Source organism: Amblyomma americanum, chromosome 7 (genome assembly GCF_052857255.1).
Source record: "Amblyomma americanum isolate KBUSLIRL-KWMA chromosome 7, ASM5285725v1, whole genome shotgun sequence".
Taxonomy (NCBI): Eukaryota; Metazoa; Arthropoda; class Arachnida; order Ixodida; family Ixodidae; genus Amblyomma; species Amblyomma americanum.
The window spans coordinates 92,780,746-92,806,172 of NC_135503.1; the positions used below are offsets into that span (position 1 = coordinate 92,780,746).

General features: G+C 50.8%; 1 protein-coding gene across 5 annotated transcripts in view; it reads left to right on the forward strand.

Moving 5' to 3' along the window:
• The window catches only part of Men (NADP-dependent malic enzyme), a 145,017-nt gene that overhangs the window by 75,432 nt on the left and 44,158 nt on the right, over positions 1-25,427 (forward strand). For 4 of the 5 annotated variants that reach the window (XM_077632671.1, XM_077632672.1, XM_077632673.1 and 1 more), the window contains one exon: positions 6,670-6,775. In XM_077632671.1, the coding sequence (XP_077488797.1) occupies positions 6,670-6,775 (106 nt within the window). Of the gene's footprint in view, positions 1-6,669; positions 6,776-17,866; positions 18,123-25,427 lie in introns of those variants that run through there. The other variant, XM_077632670.1, reaches the window with a different exon arrangement.

Genomic DNA, 25,427 nt, shown 5'->3' on the forward strand with positions numbered 1-25,427 from the left:
AAAACGTCGAAACCAATGTCACATTCGCAGCACTGCTTTTTAAATGAACTGTACCGCATCTAAACCAGCAAAAGGGCTGAAAGTCGTTGGTGTTTATTTGAAATTACAACATATATTCGTAGCGCACAATATCAAATATGTGGTTAGCATCTGTTTAAACAACAGTAGAGTTTAAATGAAACGGACAAGTCAGTACACCCTATCGAGAATTTAACCCACTATCTTTGCATGCAAATATGAGCCGACAAAAATGTGTTTCAAAGAATTAATTCCATTGTGAATTTAAGAAGGCCACCTGTTTGTTTGCTTCCTTGCTTCATCTTCCTTCTTGCTGCTTCGGATGGAACAGCCGCGAATGCACTGGACAGTTTAATTCAGTGTGGCAGCCTGAATCTGGCGATCGGAAAGAAGAACGACGGTGTTTTGAAGGCCACGCTCTTCTAGCCTTTTGCTTTGTTTATTGCCACGGTAAATTGCCTGACGGCTGCACTAAATCAAGGTGAATCCGCGTGGACGCTGTTGGCGCAACCTCTCTTTCCGCACTTGTTCGTGAAAGTGACGCCGTGTCAGTGACTTATTTCTCTGAGCCAGCGTTTGTTTCAGGGCCAGCTTCACTGCGTTTATTACAATACAAGGTTTCCTCGTCGGACGCTGGCGAACTGCGCTTCCTTCGCTTATTAGAAGCGGTTCAACTTAATTTCCCACGTCGGGTAATTCGAGGCTGAAAATATCAGGCTGGCGCCGGTCATATGAACCTAACATGGCCGTTGAACGATAATGTTCCGGCCCAATGTACGAAATAAAGTGCGAGGGACTAGAAAACACCTTGATAACCAAATAGTCTATTTGTGCTATTCGATCCGAAGTGTTATCGAATGAATATTAATACCAGGCGGCCATGAAAGGTGCTGCGAATTTAAGTGCTACTAATCGCTTTGTCGCGCCTCCGTATGATTTTAGTAACGAATGAGGCAAGTCAACGTACAGCTATATACTTTTGAAATTCGCAGCATCTCCCAGGATCTGTCGCTTACCGAGCGCTCAAAGCGGAAGGACTTGACGTTGAACTGACGCTCAAACGCCAGAGTGGCACCATCGTGTATGTATTTTGCCTCTGTCTTTTGCATCTGACGGCTTCGGCTTTGCGGGCGCGCACATCGTGATCCTGGCACTTTGTCTCATGTTCGCAACATAGCGAGTTTGCACATCGGGATCCTGTCCACACTGGCGCTTTATTGCGCATCTGATTCCGGGTCTCTACGTAGTCTGTGTAACAGGGAAAGGCGGGCTGCACTTCTTCGTCCCTTGTCGTTCGCGTTCAAGTACTCCACGTGGTCGTTGCTGGCGCCCTCGTCGACAGCGACGTTCGCGAAGTTCTTTTCTGCGCATTGCTTCGAGGCCACCCATCTCCTCTTCTATGCACTGCAGCGAGCGACTGAGCGGTGCATAGAGCTATTGGGCGCTGGCCTTGTGGTAAAGCATCCGGATCGCATTCGGGAGGTGCTGGGCTCGATCCCCAGTGCCGCGGGGCAGCCACAAGTTTTCTAATGCGCACAAGGTCTCCCCTGGCCTGGTGCTCGACTCTTCTGGGGTGAAATGCTTGGGGAAAAGCGTCGTGGACCAAACCGCTAGCCACGCACCATGTGCCACGCACCATGCGCCACACGACACGAACCATGTGATGATGACGATGATGTCATGACAACGCGCGGGTAACAGCTGATTAAAAAAAAAACTTTCAACGGATACTTTGTGTAGCCAAGATATGTTGTTTCTACGAGCTGTAGCAAGGCTGACAATGAGAGCACGCTATGGCGAAGCAGCCCCTCTCAGATGGTTGACAGCTATCGAGCGAAAACACATATGCCTGGGCCGACTCGTGCGTGGTTTGGATAGGGGCGGACGGTGTCACGCTTTTTTTTTTGTTTGTTGCGCCGCTGTGTTCAGTTTTGTGTTCACGCAAAGCGGAAGATGTGCGATGTCGCCGCATCACCGCTCTCATCCGACAGCCCCTGGCCGCTCACTGCTCGCCCATCGCGCGCCTCGCGCCTAGTGGTGCAGGTACAGTGTTTCTTGTGGTGGTAGTTAGTAGCTCCCGTGGCATCTATATTTAAGCCCGACGAAAAATCCAGGCTGGTGCGTGCCAGCTGGAGGGCCCGGGGCCGTTGTTTTGTCCTCCTTTGTGTCTAGACTCGCGGGGATGTGAGGAACAGCATTGTTGTGGCTGTGCATGGTAGAGCGGCAGTCAGCGTTCCCAGCCGATACACGCAGTCCTGTCCCTAGCAGAAGGCATTTAAAAAAAAATAAAATCAAGTGCGGAAATAATCAAGAAAGGAGTGGTTCAGGAAATGGTTTCATGAATTAGTCAGTGCAATTCGGACGCCAGATTGTTCTGTCTTTTGCTAATTAAATCACAAATTTGTCCTGCTCTTGATCGCACTGACTAAGCAAAGGGAACGAGCCGCCGCGGTGGCTGAGTGGTAATGGCTCTCGGCTGCTGGCCCGAAAGACGCAGGTTCGATCCCGGCCGCGGCGTTCGAATTTCAGTGAAGGCGAAATTCTAGAGGCCCGTGTAGTGGGCGATGTCAGTGCACGTTAAAGAACCCCGGGTGGTCGAAATTTCCGGAGCCCTTCACTACGGCGTCTCTCATAGCCTGAGTCGCTTTGGGACGTTAAACCCCCATAAACCAAACCAAACTAAGCAAAGTGAACGAGATCGTGCACTACCACGTGTTCGCGTAGTCTAAAGACTGGATTGCTGCGGGCGCATCTCAGAAAGTCAATCGTAGCCATTGCAAGCGAAGTGCAGAAGTTACGGGTAGAGTTTGCGCGCACATACCTGATTCGCTGAAATGCTAATTGCCGCGCAACCGCAGTTTTGTACGACTTACTGTAATTATTTTAGCAGCGTAGTAACAAGGAGCACTGACATTTGTTCAAAAAGCTGCGCTGTATGTTAGGAACTCGCTGCTACTTTCCAGAGACAGCGGAACGACTGTCCGCTTCGTGTGGGTGGAGCACTTTGGATATGCGTCCACATGGGTAGTGTATGGAACCCATGAACACGATTGTGTATTTGTGTACAGTGCGCACATGGGGGGGTGAAGGAATTAGGCCTAGTATAAACGAAAAAGCAAAAGAAGAAAACAAATAATGATCGAAATTGATACCCTGCTACGTTTATCTCGTGATTAGCTCCCTGCACTAGCATCAAGGGGTGGGATTGTTTTTCGGCTTACCTATGCGAGAGGAAAGTTTCGTATTTTTTCTATATGTACATATTCTATGCGTGCGGCGTGCTGTCAGTAGGTGTTCCGATGGATGAGGAGAATGCTACGTGGAAAGGAGCGGCACAGTAGCTTTCTTACTCCGGACTGACACCTGATCCGCGCCGTGAGGAACTGCGAGCGAATTAATGAATCAGATCGTCCACTGCAGCAAAACGGTGATCAAGGACGCACCATACTCGGTGATGAGGAATCCCAACATCGCCGCTATATGCTGTACAATATTTTGTTTTATTTTACGTTTCTTGTTCCGGATCTGTATCCTTTTGGCGCCGTGATGCATGAACCCACCGCAATAATCCAAGCGGGCACTTTTGCTAAAACCGAAATGTATACCGTCGTTAGTCACTTTTACCCGCCGCGGTGGTTCAGTGGTTAGAGCGCTCGGCTACTGATCCGGAGTTCCCGGGTTCGAACCCGACCGCGGCGGCTGCGTTTTTATGGAGGAAAAACGCTAAGGCGCCCGTGTGCTGTGCGATGTCAGTGCACGTTAAAGATCCCCAGATGGTCGAAATTATTCCGGAGCCCTCCACTGCGGCACCTCTTCTTCCTTTCTTTTTTTACTCCCTCCTTTATCCCTGCCCTTACGGCGTGGTTAAGGTGTCCAACGATATATGAGACAGATACTGCGACAATTCCTTTCCCCAAAAAACCAGTTATTATTATTATTAGTCGCTTCAAAGCTGTGCGAAGGCGTTTTTAGAAATTAGCTTTTCTTAGTGCCTCCGGGGGTTCCTGTATTTGTTCAGTGCCTTTGTGTGTCCTTACTGATTGGTTCGCATTAAACATTCATGTTCCTTCGCGCAGCCAGCGTGATCATGGCGTGGGCTTATCTTTTGCATATTTCATTAAACAGGGGAGTGAGTGCATTAGCATTACTTATACAGTAACTCTATATAGAGCGCACTGCTTCGAAGCGCCCGCTGCGACGCTCACTTTGGTTATTGTGGTTGGGCCACTTAGTGAACGATGTTTGGCGGTGTCCACAAGGCGGCGGCACCGTGCAGTCCCGTTAAAATTAAGGCAGCGAAAAAGAGAAAAAAAAGAGCACGCAAGTGAAAAAAAAAACGAAACAAGACGACTGCTGGCACAGGACTTCCCTTCTTTCGCTTGTGTGTACGCCTTTTTCCTGTCCGCTTATTCGCAACGCATTGCACTAAGCAGGCCGACATTAGTGCAGTGGCGTGTACGCATTCTTTCGGCAGGCGGCGTGCCTGCGTTTAAGGCGGGACCGTGCCAGAGAACGTTGTGAAAGGATTGCTGTGCGGAATAAAAGAAATCGGAGTCCTCTGTATGCAGAATGGGTGCGCGCGGCTCCCTTCTATACGTGGCTTGCGTCCAGCGCGGCTTTTTATGCTTTTGGCCTTTTTTTTTCCGATTCGGAGATTTAAGTGGCGCTGGCTCGATGTAAGAATTGTTATATATACTTCAACGATCAAAGCGGTTGGAGGCGTATGTTAGCTGGCAGCAGCTATTCTCAGCTACCTGTGTTTGTGCAATCGTGCACACTCTTGTTAGGAGAAAAAGACCTGTAAGAGGTGGCGATGATGTCTTTCTGCTGACCTTGAACAGACGTTGGTCATTAGTTAGCACCTGAGTACTTAGCAAGGAAGCCAGAAAAGTAGTTAATTCTTTCGTTACTAGCCCGAACGTCCTGGCTTAATGAATCGTGCAAGCCTTGTACTTAAGTGTTCCTTTTTTTAGAGCGAAGCCGAATAGAGCGTTGCCGATTGCTCCGTCTGTATGAAAAGCACTCAGATATCTTTTTCTTTCTCCGTTGGGTATTCGTACACGAGTGGATGACGTTTGCTGAACTTGTTGATTGGTGTCTCTGAGCATCTGCAAAGTGAGGAAGGTCAGCACGCATTTCCTGGCATCCGTATAGTCTTATATTGCGACACCTTCGTTTCCGCCATTCATTCTTTTGCTCTTGGCCACTGCTCAACACGGCCATTGACGCCAGATCGGGCGAAACAAATTGCTTGCTGCCTATTATCCCTCACAGCGGATATCGGCCAACGGCTGCGCAGAAAAGAATCTCGAAAAGAACCTTTACAAAGTACGCGCCAGGTCCCTATTACCTCCATTGCTTGTATTGTGCGCCTCCTTCCGAGCGGAAAACGAAAATACCTGACAGCATCGAGAATGCGCGCAAGTCCACCGCGTACCCGGCGTCAGCACAATGCGCAACCGGGAATGACGTAGAACTTGGCGCGGCAGGCATCGTGTTCCACGGTGGTCACCATCGAACGCGTGTTCGTTTCCGCACTGAAAATCCTCCATGCTGCCAGTGCATGTAGTACGCCCGTCGTTCACGGCTTCCGAGTCTCCACGCAGCGATCCGATGATGTCGGCCTCCGTAATGTCACTCACGCGTTGCCAAGTGCGAACTCTCACGCGACCGCCTTCTCCCAACAGCAGACATCAACGAGTGGAAGGTCATCGGCTACTACGCAGACACGCTTGGCTGCGGCCGCAAGACGTGTGTACACACACGCGGCCTCCGTACACGGCTCTAGACAGCGCGCGTGCGCGTACTGCCGGCTTTGCGGCGTGTTTCGACCGAGAAAGAGGGGTGGAGAGGGCGGGCGTCGACGGAGCGCGGTAGCAGTCTCTTGGAGAGCGCCTTCATCCCGCCTCCTTACCCGAAACCCAGCGCCGGCAACAACCTCGATCTAGAGCCACATCCCCCGCCGCGTAGTCATCGTGCGGTCCGTTCCGGTCTCTCGCAGTGAGCGCGCGAGCGTAGTGGTAGTAGTAGCAGCAGCAGTGGGGCTCCCGCTATTCAGAGGGCCGTTAATCGTCGTCGCTCCTCTGGCCAGTCCGTTCATCGCGGCGACACGAACCAGTGCTATCCGTTCGTCGTCATCCGTGTTCGCTTCTGTCAGTTGACGCTGTACCTGACGGTGGCTGGGGGAAGCGAAAAACCCTCATTTCCTGTTGGAAAATCCTCCTAGCCCTTGTAGGCAGGCCCGACGTGGACCATCAGTTACCGTCCCCGGTACCAGCGTGCGTGCATACTTGACGTGCGCACGTGCCTCCTTCCACAGCGAGGGATCTCATATCGATTGCCGTACGCCACTAAGGGTGGCACGTTGCTGTGGTGTTCCGGGACCAAGACGTCACCTCGAGTCGTCCGGTCGCCAGTGGACAAGTCGGTCTAGGAAGGGAACGCTTTCTTGGAAGAGGGCGGGGGTGCTGACCACGTACGCAAAGCGAGACTTGCGTAACTTCAGCGGGCGTTGTGGAAACAACGCGGACGTGTTTTCTGCGTGCTCGTGCCTCGTTCCGTGTGTGTGTGCGCGCGTGCGTGATTGCGGTCGGCCGCCGAAGCCATGGGTCTGGCGAACGGCAAGACTCAGTGCTGCGAACACTGTTCCAGGAACGGCGCCGCCGGGACCGGCAGCGGTTCCACTGGAGCACTCATCGTCGGCTGTCCGAAGTTCGCTCGCAGAATGGACTACCTGAGGGACCCGAGGATCTGTAAGGTAAGTGCTTTCATCGGTTGGTTTTTAACCGGGGCTCATGGAGGGAAACAGAACAGATTGCAGGCCGGTGATGCAAAATTTTATGTCGCTGTGGCAGAGATTCCCGGCGGCAACGTTATCGTGAGCCCGAATATAACCGAACGTTTCAGATGGAGGACCCCTGTTTATAAGAGTGCATGTTCTACAAACCCGGCGGCCTCTTTTTTTTCAGCAATATTTCAACTGTTTTCAGCGAATCTAGCGACTCTGCTATAACATGGAGGCATCAACTAATTTCCGTTACTTGAAAACTAAACAAAAGATCGCGTTCAGTACCACCTGCGCCTCCCCCCCCCCCCTCCCCTTACTCTTCTCTTTTCCTTTTTTTGGCACACTGATGAATGCGCGAACTTTTTTTAAATTGTTCATTAGGTTCTTTAAAGTTCTTTAATTCGGCGTTTATGAGCAGTGCAGGGCCTGTATTCCGAGACAAACTTTCACTTTGCCGAGCCGGGCTGCACCTGACGCGACATATCTGAGGGATGCTTCGATAGCATTTTATCATCTTTTAGCCGAATAAATGCTGCCATTTTACTTTGGTGACAGCCGGAAGTCACCTTTCGTTTGAAGCTGCAGTGCGAGTGCGATGCAGGTACCAAATAAATAAATAAATAAATAAATAAATAAATAAATAAATAAATAAATAAATAAATAAATAAATAAATCAACAGCTACGTGCGACGTGGCTTCTGACCCGGAAATCTGCCACCCGTCATTCCAGAGCACCGGCTTTCACCTAGACACTGAACGAACCGTCTGCCTCCATATTAAGCACTTGCATATAATGAAGCCAAGGGGAAATTGCGTATTCGAACTTGGCGAAATGTCTGTGCCAGTATAATATAAGTGCGTGGGCCGCTCAAAACACTAAAATCGTACTCCATCCTCTTCGCCATTTTGTGCGGTCATGCTTCCGATTTCCGAAATGCTCCACGTTTCTGCATGCAGAGTGACGTCAATGCCTACAGCGCTGGTTGCTTTAGCCGGCAGCGTTGCAATTAACGCGTGTACTCGCCCTGTCCCGTATTTGCTCCGCCTCTCGCACGCCCTTCAAAGGGAGCGGTTCGGATCCGGCGTATTGTAAACTGCAGCCAGTTTAGCATGTCGTTTTAAGTATTGCTCGTAGTGCCTAACAGTCTAGTGTCTTTCAATACATTTGAATATTATGTGGTATATAATATACACGATACTATTAGCGTAGTATACGGTTCGATATCACTGCCTTGCTGATTTGTGCTCGAAACGATTCACGTGCATGCAGCCTTCGTCAGGGGTTCTTGTTTATCTTAGGCGCCTGTCTAAAAGAATCCAGTGCTGCCTCCCGGCGCAATTCGTCTCCCTAGCGCGCACCCCGGTAATTACGCAGTGTGTCGCTATGCTGTAGCAAGCGTATCGAAGGCCATAACTGAAACGACGGAGGGCTTTGAGTGTTCAACCCTTTATTGCAGATTGTGATACGATCAGGTGTCAAGGTCCGCGGCGAGGCGCGCCCGAGAGCTGACTGGGAGCTGACGTAAGCTCCCGGTGCACTGCGAACATGTGGGCACTGACTGAACCTCGTTTGTTGGCCATTTCGGTGTGCGATTAGGTAGTGATCTCAGTTTCAGTTTACCCTGTACATACACGAGGCCAACTTTCACTTGGTACAGGCGAGGATGAAGGAAAATAAAATGATGTTTTTGCGTCCCCTTTCGGAAGTCCGGCAGGCAGAAGGAGAGGGCCCCGGAACAACTTTGATCCCTTGGAGTTAACTTGAGAGGAGGCAGCGCATGAGATGAGGCTGAAGAGCTGTAAAACGCGAGCGCTGATTAGTGAGACGTTTTCTCGCACAGAAAAATCGCCACTTTTTTTTTTCTTGTAAAGACCAACCTTACGGTCAAGGCTACGAACGATATACTACGAGAAACAGACATTCATAGAGAGCGTCCACTCGGCACTGTGTTTCGCTGCCCGATGCCGGTGTCAAGCGGGGAATTATGTTAGTTGTTGAATCGTTTAAATACGGATAATAAAGGGATTTGATAAAATGTCATAAGAAAAAGACAGCGCGCTGCATGGAATGAATCAATTATCGTTCAATGACAATGAGCGGACGCTGGACAACCTGTGGTGAACCGAGCTTGTGGTTCACCACCTGCGAGAACCCGTTATAACCTTAGCAAGCGCAGTGGTGGTACTGCTCTTCGGCCACTGAGGCCACAATTGCTCTTGGTATTGCATACCACCAGCATAATACATTGGTGTGCTAAACACTGAAATCAAGATCAAGTTCAGGGCAGTGCAACAAGCCATGCGCAGAGAAACAGTAATTGGGCCCGATGAGTATGATGCAGGCATTCATCATATTAATACTGTATATCAGTGAGGCCAACACTAAGGGAAGTGAAGTGTATACCCCTTTCGCATCAGCGTTGGGCCTATAGTTGAGTTGAGTTCAGGTGTTGAATGCTACAGGTGGGGTTAGCCTTGCTTTATCTGCCGGCAATTCCTCCAGCGTAGCGTCCCTTCTGTATTAACAATGTCCTAAAACTTGTCGCATCTACCCCGCTATGCGCCCAGTCTCTTATAATAGTACACATTCTCTGCCGCAGTCACCATCTATGGACACAATCACTCCACACAGTCCACAGCACAGCCCACTCCAGAAGTTACCATCTATGCACATATTCAGGCACAGTAGAACATAGTCCATTGCAGTGCCACCATGCATGCACACATTTACTCACAGTATGACATGGTCCACTCCAGAAGACACCATCTACGCACATATTCAATCACACTAGGCCATAGTCCGTTCCTGCTGTCACATTTAAAAACAAGATCCGTGTCCTGCAGAAATGTTAAAAGAAGGCGTGCAGCCTCCCTTCTGCATGTCTGGTTTCCACTCGGGTAGACAATGTCCTGAACTGTACTGTGAAGGACTCCTGCCTTCTTGAAGGAAGCGAACATCACATACCTTTCCGCTTTGTACTCTGGGCAGTACATAATATAATGTTTGATATCCCCGCACACACCACATAAAGAACAGAGCGGCCTATACTCAAGCGCCGCTGGCTTTCCTACAGGAGGACCGGCTGACGGCGAGCGGCCGCACTTCATAAGCTTCACCCGGAAACCTCGCCCGCTTCATTTACCGCCAATCCCTTATACCCCTGTCACACGGGGCTTCTTCTCGGCGTTTGCCGTGAAGTTGTCTTATTGCACTAAAGGAGGAAAACCGAAAAGGAGCAGCGACGCTGCTACACGGCAAATCCAAAGGAGCTAGAACGCGGCCTCCGTGAATGCCAAAAGTCACCGCTGTGTGTGCAGCAGCGCTAGTAACATTATGAAATTAAAGCAGACGGTAGCACTTCAGCTAAGAGTGCTTTCGCTTATGTTGGAAAAAGTAGCTATCACGATAATAAACGACCGTTCTGACGATGAGAAACGGATATTTTGTAACAAAGTTTCTTTTTTTTTTTCATCGTTCTCGCTCCGACCACGGTAGGCGCAATTTTCCGTTCGGCTCCTCGTCGTGTTCGAGAAGCGTGCTTTGTTGCTTGTGTCTGTGCACACAAGCAAACTCAAAACACGCACACAACAAAGAGCAAACGAAGAAAAAACAGCAAAGCGAGATGCGCAAGCACGTGTGTGTCGATGCGGCTGCTGAAAAGCGTTCAAGTCCTTTCTTAGCAGTGTAGATGTCTTTAGTCATAGCCTCCTCTACGGTTAAGTGCACTGTAACGCAAAATTAACCATTAAATAAGATAAATTAGATATTTTAACGGTTTAAAAACTAAAAATTGCGTCAATTTTTTATTCTTTGAGCTCGCTAGCTGGCGCTGCCGTCTGGGTTGCTCCTTTAAGCAACTTAAAGGCCGCTGACGGCCGCCTTTATTGCTACGGACCTTTATCGCAAAGGTCTCGACGCTTTGCCGTGTAGATGCGCGTCACGCGCCTTTGGGGCAAAGGACCTTAATTTCTAAGGCCTTACAAGTGCCCGTGTGACAGGGGTATTAAATAAAACTTGGCCTAGCGCTAAACGGCGAGGAACGGAGGCGGTGGCTCTCTCTCAGCCGGCACCGTGCCCCGGAAACGGAGTCCGGGTTTTCCGTTCGCAAAGCGCGAGCGCGTTCATCAAGCGAGCGATCAGCGGCAGCCGCCTTTCTTTGCCGACGTCCTTGCCCACTGCACGCTTCTCTTTTTTAGCCCTGCTGGCGTGCGTGTCCGGAAACCGACTCTTGACGGCGCCGTCCTCCGCCCAGATCGAAGGGCAGGCAGAACGAAGCCTGTCCATTTTACCTCACCGTCCCCTCGTTTGCTTTGGGCGTGACGATTAAGTGCTGCTTTCCAGACTCTCTCTAAAGGTGCTACGCGGCGCGCGTGCTACGTGTCTAGCGGTTTACCCTCGTCCAGGGCAGGATTTCATTGTCATTTTTATTTTTCGCTGATTTCTCCCCTCCTCCTCTTTCTCTGTTGTTCTCGCGCGGAGATGTGTGCAGAGTGCGGGCAGTAGCGCCGGAAGGTCAGATGGCGGAAGATGGCAGCGCTGTAACTTAAATGGCGCCCGATTCTGGGTAATATTCCACACGAACGCACCACCCGGCGGCGTGAATACTAATGGCGTAGAAGACGGAGTGCGGAGAAACGCGGAAAGCGTGCTCGCGCACAAAGGCGAGCAAAATGAGCGCTCGATAGGACAGGAAATGTCGCCTTCCCGTTCGATCGCTGCGAAACGATTGATTTCTCATCGAGTATAGATGTTCGTACTCTCATTCGGTCAGCCAGCACGGTGGCTGAGTCGTTATGGCGCTCGGTTGCTGGCCCGAAAGACGCGGGATGGATCCTGGCCGCGGCGGTCGAATTTCGATGGAGGCGAAATTCTAGAGGCCCGTGTACTGTGTGATGTCAGTGCACGTTAAAGAACCCCAGGTGGTCGAAATTTCCTCAGCCCTTCACTACGGTGTCCCTCATAGCCTGAGTCGCTTTGGGACGTTAAACCCCCACAAACCAAGCCATCTCGTTGGGTCAAAGTGTGACAGCAGTGCCGCGAGGCTCTCGATACAGCGCATGCAGCGTATGTAGTGGACGTCTGCCAACAAACTTTCCGCTAGTTTATGCGTCATTGAGTTATATTACTCGCTACCACGAGTATTTCACCACGGAGGTGCGAACACATTTGAAACCTCACGTTTCCTTTGAGATGAGCACGGTACATATAATGGCGCAGCAAGAAATTATTTTATTTTTTTTTTGGCGGGGGGGGGGGGGGGTATCTGCTGTCTCAGTCCCTTGAAAGAAGGGCTAATCTGAGCTGAAGCTGAAGCTGCCTTGTTGCCGTCGATCGCGCCTCGAACAGCGGGCATTATCCAAAATTCTACTAAGGTGGAAATTTGTGCTTGTTGGCTGCACATGACATGCACAATAGCGCAACAGCACACAGGGACAAGCAAGAGTACACGCTCGTGTGTGTTCTTGATTGTCCCTGTGTGCTGTTGAGCTATTTTGTACGCCAAAAATCTAAGTGTATGCTTCATAGGTGTCACATATGCATGAAATAATTGGACTTGGGCCATGCGATCGGACATATGCGCACGATACGAGAACCTCATATTCCTCAAATGTATACTGCTTACCATAGGAGGGTCTCGCATTCCTCATATGCGGAGGCTTACAGCATGAGGGCCTCGCGATTCAGATACACCGCAAAGTCATCCAACGTGTAGGTCCAGCTAAGTTGAACAGGCAGCCTTCCTCGACGTGCTTGCAACATATACGCGATTTTCCAATAGGTGGCGGTAGGGCGGCGCTACTGTATGTAATTTTTGCTGCATATCTAATCGTGATCTCTAAGACATGCGGTGAGCGGCCAGGTGCATGCGAAGGTTTTAGTGGGTGCCCGGGAAAAAAGTGTTGCTACGAGTCGGCTCGGGCTCCAGCCTCTTTAATCTGTGTAGCTCCGATAGCAGCAGGGCCATGCAGTGGACAAGCAACGGCAACGCCACAGCGTCTCGACAGTGCTGATGAGGCAGCGATGCTGCTGCCGTTACAGGACGTAGTTGTAAGGCAAGTTTGAGCAACCACGAGCAGACAGGAGTCCGCTAACTTCGTCGCTCTTCGGTGTCGCGAAACGGTTTCCTAGGATCAGTATTTGTAGCAAGGCGCCAACATTGCACTTGACCATGGATTCAGTCCACAGCGATGAGTGTACAAAACGAAGGTTATCTTTTGTGCTGATTCTGAAGGGGAAGTTTTTTTTACCTCCGTATGTTTTTCTTTTTTTTCGATATATACCTGAAACCAAGACCTATACGCAAGGCTTCCTCATCTTGTAATGAAGAGGCTTTTCGAGCACTCGTCTAAGTATAGGTGGGCCCGCTCTTTGCCTCAATGTCATCTGCAGATCAGTGCCGTCCAAGGAGGTTGTATACTTAAGCTTAGAAAGAGAACTTGCAACCTCCTTCGTGCCATTTCACTCCTTAAACTCTCGTGGTAATCAACCGCACAGAGAGAATACCCACTAGGTTTCTTTCTGTCGCATTCACTTGAAATGATACTGGACAACTACACTGCAGGGAGAATGAGCGCCATGCTAAGTTCGATCGCGCCTGCCTGCCAGCACAGCACACCTATTTCGTTTTCGATCGGACGCTCACGCATACGTACAGCCCTGGATAAAACTGTGCGGGATGTGAATTAGGGGGAAAAATTTACTTCTACGGAGTCAGGCTAGTGAGGTCAGTGGAAAGCACACAGGAATGAAAAGGACATGTGTTCTCCTTCCGCTGGAACAAATACCATCTGACTGGCTAGCGAGGTAATTCGCAGGAATTAGTTCTTTTCCGCGAATCCGCATGCAGTGAACTTTTCTCCGACTGTATACGGCTTTCCTGCATTTGTATACGTTATTATCCGCGATGTCTACCAAGGCCAGCTGTACGCCCGAATGCTCGCATATAGGTTGAAAAATGAATGAAATGAGTAGTCGCTCTTCGCACGGGAAACGGATTTTGCAACTCGTCGACGTCATGGGAACGATGCGCTCCGCGGCGCGCGAACTGGTGCATGCGCATATTGCCTTATCCCTGACACACACACACACACGCCCACACACTTCCTTCCAGAGGTGGAAAGGAGAAGAAGCTTTGCGTGCGACTTTGAACGAGATCCCGGGGTCCCGGTTGGCTGCTAACTTCACGTATAATCAGCTCAGAGAGGGCCGTCACTCTTTGTGGCTGTGCCCGGTGTTCTAATTCACTGTCATGCCGTACGTTTAGGTCCATCGCCTACAAAGGCCGCTGAACAGTCACACAGCCAACGCGCGCGTTGAGCTCAAGTTCCCGGCCTTGCTTACTCAACGGCTGTCGCCCGGGAATAATTTCTTTCGCTCGAGTCTCTTCCATTTCTAGGTATATGCGGCAATGCCTATTTCTCATTTGCTTTTGCCAGCCCCCCACCCCGTATTATCTGCCTGCCGCCGACATCTGTTCCGCAACGGCGGCGTCGATTAGTTCCGCAAACGCCGTCAGCCGGCGTCCCGGCTGCTTGCGTAACCTCTGTCGGAGTTAGCGAGGCTTGGCTCTGTCCAGTTTGAACTGCCAAGGGGACTGTTTCCCGAGTTGCGCCAGAATTGGGACGTAGCGAAGGTGAACGCGAGGGCGGTGCCTTTGGATAGGGTTGACCGCAATTTGAATTCGCGCGATCTTGCAAAGAAAGGCTTTGGAGTTGCGACACCCGCTCGACGTCTATCCGCGGATATTCGGGGCGTTTGTTTCGGTTCACGTCACAAAAGCGGTTGGCACTCATTTTCAGGTCCGGTGCAACCTTTCAAAAATTACCGTGACGTCATCATGTGCGCAGTTAACTGCAGCAATCCATCGCTGTTCATCAATGACTTAGACAACCTGATGCGCTTCACCGCTGAATTAAGGGAAACTGAAACTGAAAACCACACCAGACCCACTTCCTATCTTTTGGCATCGTATACGAAGAATTTTGCATGCAGTGGCGGAGATACGACCCCTCGCGAAGTTGCGAAGGGCCGTTTTGGAATCACTTAGATTTGAGCTGCTGCCTTCCTGAACCATTCCTAAGTGCTACTGCAGTCTCTTTGGCCTCTTCCACTCGGTCCGTGATTACCGTAGCCGCTACCCTACGGGAGATGCTCATCGCACTCACAGTGAAAGCGCCTTTGCCTGTTACGTCAAAATGACAAAAGACGCCCGTGTGATGTGCGTTGTCAGTGCGCGGTAAACATCCCCAGGTGGTCGAAATTTTTCTGCAGCCCTCCACTATACGGCGCCTATTTCTCTTTCTTCTTGCACTCCCACCTTCCTCCCTTCACTTACGGTTCGGTTGTGGTGTCCACGCAGAAATGAGACAGTTACTGCGCCTTTATTATCCTGGTAACCAATGGTAATGCGAAAGCATTACTCGTTCCATTATGAGAAAAGAAGGTGGTGTGTCAACCGCCGCGGTGGCTCAGCTCGGCTACTGATCCAGAGTACCCGGGTTCGAACTCGACCGTGCCGGCCGCGTTTCGATGGAGGCGAAACGCAAAGGCGCCCGTGTGCTGTGCGATGTCAGTGCACGTGAAAGACCCCAGTTGGTCGAAATTATACGGAGGCCTCCCCTACGGCACCTCTTCCTTCCTTTCTTCTTTCACTCCCTCTTTTATCTCTTCCCTTACGGCGTGGCTCAGTTGTCCGCCGGTATATGAGACACACACTGCGCCATTTACTTTCCCCAAAAACCAATTATTATTATTATACCGCGGTATTTCCTTTACCCAAAAACCAATTTTCAATTTTCAGGCGGCGCGCGCGCGCGTGTGTGTGTGTACTCGCGAACGGTATAGAAAATCCCAGCGATGGAAAAATAGGGTAACATCATCATTGACCACCTGAAGCACACAGCAAGGCGAGCAACGCCACTTCCTACAATCCTATACATGTCGTTAGTCTATATATACCCGGCACTGGCCGACCTCCATGTGGCGCCAGTTTTCCCTTCAATTGCGTGCCAAAATTGCGACGCAGCCGTTTGTCGTACAGCGTTCCGGGTGGTGTCATACTATTTCTCGTTTCATATGATATAGCTTACATGTGCCAGTCAAGTTGGAGGCTAGGTTGCGACAGGGATTCGGACCGACAGCATGCGCATCTTTAACTGTATGTCCTCCCTGACTTTCGCATCAAAGCAGACGTTCGTCGTACGTCGTTCCTGGTGGTACATGCGTGTGTGTGTATGTGGTGCAATACATCGTCGCTGGATTTCATAGAAGCCGGTTGTGTGTGTGCTCGCGCAATGAACAGTGGACCATATCAATGTCTACAGCTTATATATTGTAAAATGTCCACAGCTATACATTCGTCTGGTTAACCTCCTTCTTCTTCTTCGTCCTCTTATAAGGCATGGCATATACCCACATAGGGGATTGGCCAAGGTGTAGTGGCATAAACAAGGAAATGTTTATAGGAGATTACGACAATATTTTAGCACCAAGCGTGAATGTTGAAAAATGTATCGATAAAAGCGACATAAGAATACTTAAAGTAAAATAACAGACATCATTTTAATGAAAAAGGAAGAGCTCGAACAATTTTAAAAGAATTAGCAAATGAACCTACCAGTTGCAATTATGTAATCATGGATAATCCCACAAATTGAACCCTATGTAAATTCTTTGGCGCTTGCACCGAACTACAATAACACTGGCTGAGATAACGGGAGCCCTAACCTGGAGAGAAGAACCTCCAGGTGAATCTTCCTCTGCAGTGCGAACCGTGGACTGTAGAGGAAAAAATGGTCTACAGATTCAACTTCCTCGCATGAGTCACATAGGTTTGTCGGTGTCAACCCACACCTGCATAGATACGAATTCAAACTGGGAATCCTGCACCGGAACCTCCCTGCCTTTCCTCCTCCTCCTCTGCACCACCCGAAGTGAAATGTGGTCGTCCGCGCAAATATGAAAACTCCGAAGAAACAGGACAGCGCTTGAAATGTTTTCGCATTCCCGCACTTAAGCAGTGTCAAGTTTCTCTGCAAAATTTTTTAAACTAAAACGATATTGTTAAATGGCTTTCTGTGAAAGCAATCGCAGGCTTCCCGCCATTCCTGGCTTGATGCAAGAAGGTCGCGCCAAATTTCACTCATGTTATCAGCCCCGCCGTCGCTGTTATCTTTTACGAACCGCGTTCACGACTGACCACCACACTCAGTGGCCTCATGCGCGGCGTCTCATGCGGACAACATGGTATCCTCGACATGCTGAGACATCGCTACGCTTGTGCTGTCGATGAGACTCGCGGAGCGTCCCATTTCGCCTAGCATGGTAGCGGAATCGCGCTGCTTTTGACAGGTCCCGGCTACGGCCTTTCTCATCAAGTACACTACGCACACAGCATCTCCTAACAGCCTTTAGTGGTTGGTGGTGGTGGTAGTGGTTTTGTTAAAAATAATAGTAAAAAGGAAGGAAAAGATTTTTGCTAGCCCCAGCATCTGCCATCGATACTGAAGCACCTGAGCTGGGGCAGCGGAAATAAAGGACAGCAGGCAGAATGGAGAAATGAAATGAAAGAGGTGAGGGGAGAGGAAGAGGGGATAGGGGGAGAAGTAATATGTACAAACTATTTACACAATAAGAAATGTGTCCAGGTTGTGCGCGTGATTAGTTCATTTTAGAGGAATTAAATCACACACCCGCACAGCACTGTGATGGTTACAACTGGAGTGAGGCGTCCAGTTATTAATCGTTCAAGGTAGAACTCGCGGAGCATTCGGTCACTGCGTGTAACTACCTGACGGAGAACAGACGGGACGTCAAGCCCGTGTGTTCGAGGAATGCACAGAGACTCACCAAAGTTCGCTCACGAGTGCGCGCACTGCCCTGCGGCCACAATAGCGTCTAGTCACGGCAACCCTTTTGAAGCGCGGTGAACAGCGCTGGCGGCGTCACGAGCGCTCGCGAAAGTCCCCGTGCCAAACACTGGCAGCGTTGCACGTGCTGCGCATGTGATGATGACACACGTCAGTCGACCAGGAAGCAGGCTCGGTTGATATTCGTGCTGTTTTTACCCGACAAGAAGCTGGGCCCTCCCATGATCGTAGTACGACCAGCGTCCATTCGGGTAGGAAGGAGTCGGAGCGCGTTCACGTCGGGATCTGGATGATGCTGCTCCGCCATGTTACCTCGGCGCGTCCGGCAAGTCTCGCACGTGGAGCCCTGCGCTGCGGCGGCATTCCCGGGAGCGCTGACAGGGCGCGCTGCCTTCTTGCGTCACGGCGAGCTGCTGCGACATGGGAGCCGTACGCTGCCGTCGTTGGGGTAAGCGCACGTGTGTGGGGGGAAACCCGGATATTAAGCTGGGGGCGGCCACTGAGAGACGTGGATTGCGGGGCGGGCGACCCCCTGCGGGTTTAACTGGGAGATTTTCGAAAGCGACGCGATGGATTAAGCCGCGTTTCGTCGTTTCGTAAGCTGGGCGTCCCTGGCACGTGCGAAGCATTGCACGCGCTGTTGACGCGCCGTGAAGAAACGGGATGAGCGTTTGCTACCTGGTGCGTGGTCTCTCAACGCCGAGTGCATCCTTTATGAGCAGACACTGCTTGGTGGCTAGTCTGGCTGGATGTGTTTCGGGGTTGATTTAATAGCGTAGTCAGTAACGTTACTCTGTTATTATCTCAGTGGCCGAACTATAGGACTTCGTGAGTCTTGTTTGGTGCGATTACTGTGTTTTGAAATTCATAGTACTTTTTTAGATTAATCATTAAATGATCTATGTAAAATTCTGGTACGTTGTGCTTAGAACATTCACTGAAATCAGATGTTCAAAAAAATTAGCTGCGGATTAACTACTGTTGAAGCTGATTAGAGAGTGAAAGCTGTGGTGTATCGGGCAAGTAAACGCGGTTTAGCGTCTGTAACGTCGAGTGCGTTCCGCACTCTGGATAGGCAGTTTACTCTTGTCATGCGCGGCGCAGCACCCCACATTTATTTCTTATTATGTATTTGCACATACTGTATATTACCCCCACCCCTATTTTTTCTCACTTTCTCTCCCCCCTTACTTTTCGCTCTCCCTGTCGTCTCCCTGTCGTCTCCCTGTCTTTTTATTCCCGCTAACCACAGCTCAGGTGCTTCAGGTTTCGATGGCAGATGCCGCGGCTAGCGACATTTTTTTCTTCCGTTGTTATTTTATTAATAAATAACCACTAACAGCGCCACCCTGGAAGGTGGCAGTTAATGGTTGATCGCGAGAGGTTGGTCACCCAGTGAACGCTCCGGCCCATTGCTGAAGTTTCGCCTCTCTGCCACAACGTTGTCAGCGCTAATACATGCAGCCCACATCTCTCTCTCACCACCGGCGCTTACCTGAAAGCGCGATTGAGGCGTCCACTGTCCCAGGGAGCCACTTATGCGCCTCTACTTTCCACAAAATCGTCGCAGCCTAGAATGTCAGCGCCAATGAGCACAATGAACGCCGACGGCCCATAGAAACACACGCGAACGCTCGGTTTCGGCGGCGGTTGAGTGACGTCATAGCTGTCCCGTGGTTTCTCCTCGATTCAAGCTCAAACTCGCGCACACGGCGAAGAAGTCATGGAGAGGGGGGAGTAAAGCTTTCGCTTTGAAAATGGCTGGCGGTTTAGCTTTGCTAAGCGCGAAACATTGTGCGAGAGTTTTGCAGGTGGTCACCACCGCACATGCCTCAAAGAGCGATAGAGGTGTCCACTGACCCGGAGAGCCAGTTACGCGCCTTTTTCTCAAAATAGACGGGGTCTAAACCTTCCGCTGGTTTAGAAAAAAAGGGAAGGCGCACAGATGGCTCAATTTGTAGGTGGACGCCACCGCCTACTCACAGCGCGACTGATGTGTCCACTGACCTATGAGCAGTTACACTTGCTACTCAGTGGCTTCACACACACACACACCGCTGAAGCCCGAGGAATGCAGCTAGAAGTCCTTTCGCGCTAAAAACACGAGCTTTTTTTAGAAAAATTATTCAATATGTGAAGAGTTAAGGGAACCTGTCGCTTTCCTGGGGATGAGGCTCGCGGTTTATGCGCTATTTACCTTTTGTATTAAAGCGAAAACCTTTATTGGCTCATACTCGTGGCCACGAGCCTGTCCGTCTGATGTCACGCTCTTCAGCAACTCCGCCGCGGTGGCTCAGTGGTTAGGGCGCTCGACTACTGATCCGGAGTTCCCGGGTTCAAACTCGACCGCAGCGGCTGCATTTTTATAGAGGAAAAACGCTAAGGCGCCCGTGTGCTGTGCGATGTCAGTGCACGTTAAAGATCCCCAGGTGGTCGAAATTATTCCGGAGCCCTCCACTACGGCACCTCTCCTTCCTTTCTTCTTTCACTCCCTCCTTTATCCCTTCCCTTACGGCGCAGTTCAGGTGTCCAACGATATATGAGACAGATACTGCGCCATTTCCTTTCCCCCAAAACTAATTAATATTATTATTCAGCAACTGAAGAAAAAAATTGGCAGTGGCTTAGCTCGGGTATGCTAGGATATACGTAAGGGAAGCTAAGACATATAGCTTGGTCAGCATTGGTTAACCTGGGTTGCAAGTCCAGGTTAGTTGTTGTCACGTGGCCAGTCACGTCGTGCGGTGCAAGCACGGAGAAACTGCAAGTTCTGGCCAGTGTAGCTTTCGCTACAAAAAAAAACCCCCTTGTGCACGATCGGATTCGAACCACCATCCTTCCGTTCCGCAGCCGGGCGTGCCAACGACTGCTCTACTTCCTGCCAACGCATATGTAGTTCTTGTCTAGGACGCTGGAGAGTGTTTGCGGAAAGGCGTCGAATCAGAAAGATGCCTTCCAAACGCCCTCCAGTGTCTCCAGCATTTAAGATTCACAAACAGCAACACCGCGCTAAAGGCTTTCACCTTACCGCACTTTAGGCCAACAAAGCGCCCCCCTGAATGACTTTTTTCACTCATTCTCACTAGATCCAGACACGTCTTATGGTGTCTTCGACTGGTCGCTCCCGCGATCCGGTTAAGATCTGGCAGAGTGGGGTCTGCTCTCGCTCTGAGCGCATAGCGACACTAGACAAGCCGAATGGTCAGCGAGTTTTTAGAGCGGAAGCGCATGAGGCAGAAGGGGACGTAACTTCCGGAACCACGACGCGGTACTGCTGCTGATGTCGACAGTTGGCGCACGTAAGGTCCATTGATAATTTTAGCCGCACGTGGTCGCACGCTGTTTGCATCGCGGTCACCGCCTAGCCTGTATCGATCGCTACCCCTGGTTTCCGTCCCACGGGACGCTCATTTTTCGAACATCGCCTTGTTGATGGCACTGTCGCCCTCATCTGAGCTGCTGCTGGAATCGTTGTTGTCATGCGAGAGCAACACAGACCGCGTTCCTAGCGTAGTTATCCGGCGTCTTTTGGACATTTTGCCTCACACAGCGCGGCAGCCGCAAAACACAACACAGCAAGGACGCTACTACAGCGTCAAAAGCCTACACTTGCTTCTGCATACGCGCAGGGGATGCCGAGGCCTCGCACAGCTTTCGCGAAATGCCGGAAGTGGCTCTGTCACGTGAACTCATCTCGGAGCCGCTCCGACTTTTTTCTCGGAGCGCGTCAGAGCGCTCTGAGCTGGAGGCGAGCGCTCAGAAAGAACCAGCCGAATGTAGTCAGAGCGGCCGGCTTCGACCAGCCGAATGTGCGGTCGCCTCTGAGAGCGCTCTAGAGCGATCTAAAGCGACCAGTCGAATACACCATTAGTCTTCTCTCTCTCCCTCTTAGTTGTGGCCACAGGACGTCACAGGAAGGAACACATGTTTAGATGAATTGTTGGAAATTTTATTTTTCCTGGCCTTATATAACTGTTCCAGCACATAGTTTTTTTTAGAATCACTTTGATACCATTCATTACCTCGTCTGTATCTAAACCATATTATTTGCGCTCGGTGGCTTTGTTGTCCTTGTGCCATTGAAACCAAAACATCATCATCATGAGCTTGACTGTGCCCGCTGCGGGACAAAGGCGGGACACGTGTCCCACCTGCTTCAAGTGCCGGCAAACGGAGAACGATGCACCGACGTACCATATTTTCGCGTGCGGAATACTGCTGAACTCTCAAATAGCTAGCTAGGCCTTTTGGTGTGTTTTTATATTTCGCTAATATGCCTCCTGCTTTGTGTGTTCTGTGTGTTTTTGCAAGCGTGGGTGAACAGTTCGACGAGACCCATCTTGGCGGCAAAGAAAAAAAGAGAGACATTGTTGACCTTATTAGTCTTTTTATTCAGTCAACTACCTCGATAATACTTCTTGAAGCAATTTTTAATTCTAATAGAAATCGTCTGATACATCCAAAAGACTGGCACAAGGATACGTACCACATTTGAGGTCTTTATGAAGTAATGGATAGAACTGTGTGCCCTTTTATTCTACAAAACCAGTTGTTGAGACGGCTTGAAAGTGATGTCATCCAATTCCTGGAGTAATTGTGAGTGCAGTTTTACACTATTTCTATGCATGTGAGACATGCACACAGCTTGCACCTTATGAAGGGCTTATTTGGACAGTTTGATTGGTTTTGCGCAGTTTTTTTATAGTCACGAGTGATTGTGAATGAGCTACTTTTCAAAGGATTTTCGTCCTACGATGCACAGCATGGCCGTTCATACTGCGTGATCAACTCAGTTCAGCTGGATCTGTTCAGCATCAGTCAGGTGCGCGGCATAGCGGAAGATTTCACTGCGTACGTGAGCTTGAAGGTTCGTGCCGCATTTATTGCGGCTCCTTGCCTGCAGTGCTACAGGCCGCAGGATCGCAATTTACTGTCCTCTAGACGGCTATTTTCACGGAGCCAACAGCCTTGCGGACACAAGGCAGCCATGTTCTGCGCGTTGGGAGCGCACGTTCAAGAACCCCGTGTGGTCTACATATAATTCAGAGCCCTCCACTACGGCCAGGTTCCTCTTATCGTCGTGTTCCGACCTGGACAGCGCATGTGTCGGGTTTGGTATTTTCGATAGAACCCGAGCGGCAGCAGCCTCCAACGGAGTCTTGGACGGTGGACACCGCTCACTGTTCATTTAAGGTAATCGTACAAGTGTAGTTATCACAACCACCCTCCACTACGGCTTCCCTCGTACGTGTGTTATCCGGGACGTTAAACCGCACAGTTCAAGCCGCCGCGGTGGCTCAGTGGTTATGGCACTCGGCCCGAACGACGCAGGTTCGATCCTTTCCGCGGCGGTAGCATTATGATGGGGGAAAATGCTAGAGGCCTCTGTATACTATGCGATGTGAGTGCGCGCTAAAGAACCCCAGGCGGTCGAAATTATTCGGAGCCCTCCACTATGGCGTCCCTCATTGCCTGAGCCGCTTTCAGACGTTAAACCTTATAAAAAAAAAGCAAACTCCACAGTTTACAGTGTCCTATTTTTTGACGCTACTTCGAGCTTTTATTTCGTTCCAGTGAAAGGCAGACGCGCATTCATGCGCTGCTTTCAACCGACATCGCAAGCCTCGGATGATAATGGCTTATTGGAGTGCGGCATTTGCGCTGGAACAAGTTCTGGACCCGCGAAGCAGGTTCGAGGGTGGTGGAAAAGTCGCACCCAGCAACAACAATAACAAAAAACAAGTGTAGCCGTATAGACAGTATTCAGCCGGTACTCTGGTCGCTATACGAAGCGTGATGCTACTGTAGCATCTGCCTCACTCTTACGCGAGCAGCGCAGCGCAGCACGGTATAGCAGCAACGGGCCGCAATCTCCGCCGTCAGCAGCGTCTCGTGAGAACAGGAGCTGCGCGATTACGCGTGGCGGCCGCCTTTGTGCGTGGCTGGGCCGCACATGTTATTCTCTTGTTCGTTTCCTTGCTTTCTGGTGCGGCACGCCATTCTTCGGGAGAAGGGTGAGCGAGTTGTCCGAAGCGGGCGGTCACCGGTCACGCACTAATACCCGAGCAAAAGTTGCGCGCGCCTTGCATCGCGAGCCTCGCCGCTGAGGCTGGCGGTGGTGGCCTCCGCATCTCAGCGCGCCCCAGGGCGCCAAGACGCATGTGCATGGCCTGGCGCTTTCGGTTCGGTCGGGGGAAGCCGACAGGGGCCCTCTTCGCCCGTTCAGCGGGGCACTCTCCCGTGGCTGAACAGCCCCGCTCTCGGTTCGGGTTTGCCTCGGCTGGCGATGACGAGCGTGAGATCAGACAGGCCTCAAGACCCCTCCTGAAGGCTAGGGGAGGCTCTGGTCGCCCGGTTTCTGCTTCTGCGCTCTAGTAAGCGCTGCAGTTCATATATGGAACCCCAGGGGTCGCTCCAAGTGTGGTTTGAGCCTCACGAAGGCTTAATAGCTCGGGTGTAAAGGTGTCCGTTGCGGTTGCACTCGCACAATTTGGAGTTGAGGCTTGCTGAACCCGCGCTTCATGGTTTGGTTTATTGTTTACGGGGGTTTAACGCCCCAAAGCGACTCGGGCTATGAGGGAAGCCGTAGTGAAGGGCTCCGGAAATTTCGACCACCTGGGGTTCTTTAGCGTGCACTGACATCGCGCAGTACACGGGCCTCTAGAATTTCGCCTCCATTAAAATTCGGCTTTAAAAAATCGCTGAGCAGTTATGCCTTTCTCGTGTTTGGTAGGTTTTTGAACTGGCCTGTCGCGACGGATTCGCCCCTCCGGTTTACTTCTGGTTTCGTCTCCTTTTTTTTCGAGGAGAAGGGGGGGGGCGGCGTGGCTAGAAAGTACCTAAATAATTCGAGTTGAATGTAAGTGGTTCCAAGACAAGAGGGCATGGTTCCGACGTCGATTCTCAAGCAAGGCGAGAGAAACTGTTTCTGACCATGCTGTGACATCGCACTTCAGTTGTCAGCCGCGCCGCGTCGGTCAACGAGCGCGGCTAAGGGCTCTCATGTTAGAGCGTTTAAACGTGCAGCTACGTTTTAGGTCACTTTCACTCAGGCCACAGTGGCAGCCACGTCGGTGTGAGCGTAGGGCGCGCATGTTTAATCCGCTTATGGCGTCCTGCTGCGGCCTCCGCCATCTTAGCTGACTGCTGTGGCGCACCATGCATGATGCCCGTAATTTCACTCGCAAACCACCTAACAGCGCAGCCTTGTTGGTTGGCGGTATGCGACGCGCTGTCCCCGAATGGCCTGTTGTCCAGGTAGGCTTAGCCAATGCCATCTTCAGCGAAGCGCGCGTCCTAATCCCGACAGAAATTTCATCCAGATGTGGTAAAACCCCCGACGGTCCCCCGCGCCTTCAAAATCCAGTAGCGTGCCGTGTACCGCTAGCCGGCAACAGCGTAGCGAGGATAGCGTATACCTGTACCATATTTCTGTCTGGATTAGGACGGGTGCGCGGCGCTAAGCCAGCACCTCCTTGTCGTATACGCTCTAATGAACAAAGCCACTAGTAGCACTGCTTTTTTTGTCAGTTTGGAGACGCTGACTCACGGACGTATGTTTTACAATGTTCGTGCCTCGTACTTTGTGTCTGACTCGCACTGTCAGGTCGTTTCTCTTGCGGAGGAGCTAGCGTCTCGCTAGCTGCTGTGCAATAAATGTAGACAAGGATGGGCTTTGGAAAACACAAGGACGTTATTCGACAGACCGAGGCGCTAGGCTTCGGTGGCGGCTCACCTAACTCTGTAAAATCCG